General features: G+C 49.9%; 1 protein-coding gene across 1 annotated transcript; it reads left to right on the forward strand.

Moving 5' to 3' along the window:
* The first annotated feature begins 333 nt into the window (after positions 1-333).
* LOC102288600 (DDRGK domain-containing protein 1) lies at positions 334-3,954 on the forward strand. The gene is made up of 8 exons (XM_005938724.2): positions 334-556; positions 1,079-1,228; positions 1,568-1,686; positions 1,797-1,898; positions 1,979-2,101; positions 2,172-2,210; positions 2,286-2,391; positions 3,632-3,954. The coding sequence occupies exons 1-8, from the start codon at positions 469-471 to the stop codon at positions 3,790-3,792; spliced, it is 888 nt and encodes a 295-aa protein (XP_005938786.2). The 5' UTR covers positions 334-468; the 3' UTR covers positions 3,793-3,954.
* Positions 3,955-4,165: the final 211 nt, after the last annotated feature.

The raw sequence follows: 4,165 nt of genomic DNA on the forward strand, positions 1-4,165 counted from the left end.
ATGTCGCTACCAACGAGGACAGTGTTGAAAACCTCTTTTCAATACAAGCTTCAGTGCGCTTCATGTATCCATCACTAACTTGTGGGATCGGCTCGGGTGTGCTGTTCATGCCAGAGTGACCAGTACAACCAGTGCCATCCCTTTCGTGTGAACACAGTTCAGATCTGATCTCCGGTGTTCAGGTTGGTGGATACCGGATAAAGAGGACGACAGCAGAGGCTGCAAACAGATTTCCAGAAAACCAAATTAATGAATTGACTTCATTGTTTTCTGCGGTCATCATACAGCAGCTGTACTGAGAACTCCAACACAGCAGGTGGCGCTATGTCCCTTTTCTATCGGTTCACCAAAACACGCGAAGAAGAAGCAGAAGAAGGAAGAAGAAGAAGCAGCGTTAGTACTGAGCTGTCACAGTTGAATAGACGGGATAAAGGAACAGATTCCGTTCAGTGTACTTCCCGGGCAGCTATGGATGTAGCGCTGTATGTGATAGCTGCCGCTGTCCTCGTCGTCCTCATACTGTTTGCCGTGAAGGTGCGGAGGCAGACACGGGCAGGTAGGACCGCCTCACTGCGCTCGGCTGCAGCGGTGGGCCGCTGCCTGGATGCCGACATGCCGCAGTCCAGGCTGCTCGTTTCAGACGCTGTTTGGTAGATGAGCAGCACCTGTAGCTCTGACTGCTCGGATCTGTGCTGTGTTTTGGTGAAGCCCTAAACGTGTCGATCCGGCTCATAGCGCGCTGACAGCCGGTTGTAAATAACGAGTTCATCAGATGTTGGTGTTAAAGCTCGTCGGGCAGTGCGAATGGAAACGTCACACTTGTAACGACGTGCTGTCAGCGTGCAGCTGTGCACAGCTGATGTGGGCCTGAACGTGTCATCAGCCCGTGGCTGAAGCCAGGACATGAGGACACGGCAGACTTACACCAGCCTTGGCCTGAATCTGTATCTGATGGCGTTTAAACTCACCGAAACAGACACAAAACCCCAGCTTTATGTGGTCACCCCCCCAGTTTAAATATTTACTTAATTGACAAAGTGTGTGCATGGCTCATAGTTTCCTTGTGCTGTGTGCTCAGCCGACGAGGACCAGCGCAGGGATGTTGTGCGTGCAGCGGGGCCCCCTCAGCGAGCAGCAGAGGAGCGAGGAGCCGGCATGCCTCGCAGGAGAAGGAACCTGGCCAGTGTGATGGCAAACAGACGACCTCAGAGAGAAGCTGTGGAACGCGGTAAAGCCCCTGAAACAAACACGTTAGTGTGCTGGAAGAGTCTGCTCGGCTCGTGGTTGAGCTCTCGGAGCGTATGTTTCATGAGGGCCTCTCCGAGCAGAAGCACAGGCTTCCTGTGGGACAAATGTGCCTCATAATGTCCCTGCATGTTCATCACACAAAGATGAATTTCAACATTAAACTTTGGCTTTTCCCACAGTTTTTGCTGAGCATTTATGACGTGTCACCTTATTTGATTTCAACCCCCTTTTTTCTGTTTCCACTTCTGCTGATCAAATGCAAAACACACAGTAAAGGTGCTGTTTATACATGAGAATGAGTGTGTCCTGCTGCTTTCAGAGGAGGAGCCTGTGGAGGAAGACGAGGCGGAGCAGCAGAGCTTCCAGCCGACTGCAAAGGTCGGAGCCAAGAAGCAGCGGAAGTTGGAGGAGAAACAAGCCAAGAAAGCCCAGAGGGAGGTGAGACACGCTCCACTGTCCACTCAGGGCTCGTTTCGATCTACTGGTTTTTAATGAACTCTGTTCTACTGCAGTGTCTTCAGAGTCACTTTACAGTTTTCTATTTTCAGGCTGAGATGGAAGAAAGGGAGGAAAGGAGGAGGATGCAGGAGCTCAGAGAACAGGAGAGGCAGCAGGCAGAGGAGAAGGAGCGGCTGCTGGAACAGAAACAGGTCTCACCGAGTCTCCTCGGCAGCTTTCCTCGGGTGCTCACGTGATCAGATGCTGATGCTCTGTGCTGCTCTCCACTCAGGAGGAGCAGGAGCGCCGAGCTAAAGAGGAGCAGGAAAAGCGCGAGGAGGAAGAGTACCTGAGACTCAAGGCTTCCTTTATCGTAGAAGAGCAGGGAGAGGAGGAGCAGCTCTCTGAGGACCAGGTCAGACCGGTGACATTATGGTCAACATTCCTGTTTTATTTGGAGTAAACCTCTGCTTGTGTATTCTCAGTCACGCAACCTGCTGCAAGAATTCATCCAGTACATCGAGGTAGGGCCGCCCACTCCGCCGCTGCTCCCCTGCTGACATCAGTCGGCGTCTTTCTAACTGTCTCCTCTGCTGCAGACCTCTAAGGTGGTTCTCCTGGAGGATCTGGCTTCTCATTTTGGGATGAGGACACAAGATGCCATCAGCAGACTGCAGGACCTGCTGGCTGAAGGCTCCCTCACAGGTTAGCGCGTCAAGACCGTTCAAATACACTGAACATGTCAGATCCAATATGCCAGGAGGCCAGAAGATGAATTAATTACATAATTAATGAGGAAAATCAGGCTGACAGTTGCTGTTGTGAAGGATCATTCGTCCTGAGTGAGCCCGACTGCACATCCTCCCACATGTTCATGGACGACTTCAGCTCGTTCCTGGCAGTAAGCACAGAGCTTCTGTGCTCGATGCTGCCACCAGATGTCCAAGTAACTGTCTGAGCATTGGTTCTGGTTGCTATTATGAAGTGCTGATGCAGTATCTAGGAGGCAGATCCTACGGTGACCTGTGGGGTGGCTTTAGCTCAGGTGGTAGAGCAGGTCACCTAACCAGAAGGTTGGTGGTTCATTCCCAGTCTGCAGAGTGAACGTGAGGCTGCGTTCACTCTGCAGGTCTTAATGCTCGATTCTGAGTTTTTGATCAAATCCGATTTTTTTGTCTGCTCGTTCACACTACAAATAAAATGCGACAGCAAACGCGCTCTAGTGTGAACACTCAAAGCGGCCGCATGCACAAAAGAAGACGTCACACACGACGTGCTCTGTTTAGACCCAGAGCAACAGTATGTTTGACTGATGGCCGTTAATATAAAGACTTCGGACTTCACGTTTCCCAATTTTGCTTTAAGTTATTTTGTTATTTACATAATAATGTAAATAACCTAATAATGATCCTTATTGCTGTTTTAGAGCAGCGCTGCTTCAAAGGATAGCTGCAGATTATACAGTACAAATAAAATGTTCGCGTTTCTCCAACGTTGTCTTCCCAACAGTTTCACTGACATCTACACTGGACGGCCAGTAAGCGTTCACGATGTCTTCTCCGGCGCTGATAATCGGCGTCTGTCTTGTGTCAGTGACGTAAAAGACGGATTTAATGCGACATGACCGTCAAACAGCAGTCGCTTTCTAAAACATCAGATATGTATCGGATTCAGTACCACATACGAAAGTGACCCAGATCGGATTTGAAAATATCGGATTTGTGCCGTTCACACTGTCACACCATGATGGGATAGATGGTCGCAGAGGGTCAAAAAAGTCGGATTTGATGCGCTTTCGCCTGCAGTGTGAACGCCGCCTTAGATGGGAAGTGCTTAGAAAAAAGCCCTTGAATGTGTGAATGTGCAGAGCGCTTTGAGTGCTCAGACTGAGTAGAACGGTGCTGTATAAGAAACGGTGCATTCACTGTTTACTTGTTGTCTGCAGGTGTGATTGATGACAGAGGGAAGTTTATCTCCATCACTCCAGGAGAGCTGGACTCGGTGGCTCAGTTCATCAGGCAGCGAGGCCGAGTGTCCATCACAGAGCTGGCTCAGGCCAGCAACTCTCTGATCAACCTGATGCCTGAGAGTCGCAGTGCTGCCTGACACTCTGTGGACACATGCTTGAGTGGCTGTTGACACACAGCTGGACTCTTCACTGCCACCCTGTGTGGCTCAGTACTCTTAATGACAGCAGACGTCAGGTTACAGTTGACCTCCCAGTATGAGGATTTCAGCCAAACTGGAATAAACAAATCCTGAGTTTTATCAGTGACTCGTGTATTTTTGCATTTACACAACTGCGTTTCTTCTTTACTGGAGTCGTGAAGCAACTCAGTGGCTCAAAGTAACACCCCACACTCATGTCTGTGAAGGTTCTCAGTCATCCAGGTCATCGTAGTCTAAGGAGCTTGGAGAGAAAAGCGTCTGGACTTCTTTGAGTTGCTTGAAGACGTTTCACCTCTCATCCGAGAAGCTT

Source organism: Haplochromis burtoni, unplaced genomic scaffold (assembly GCF_018398535.1).
Source record: "Haplochromis burtoni strain Fernald_Lab_line unplaced genomic scaffold, NCSU_Asbu1 Contig_205, whole genome shotgun sequence".
Taxonomy (NCBI): Eukaryota; Metazoa; Chordata; class Actinopteri; order Cichliformes; family Cichlidae; genus Haplochromis; species Haplochromis burtoni.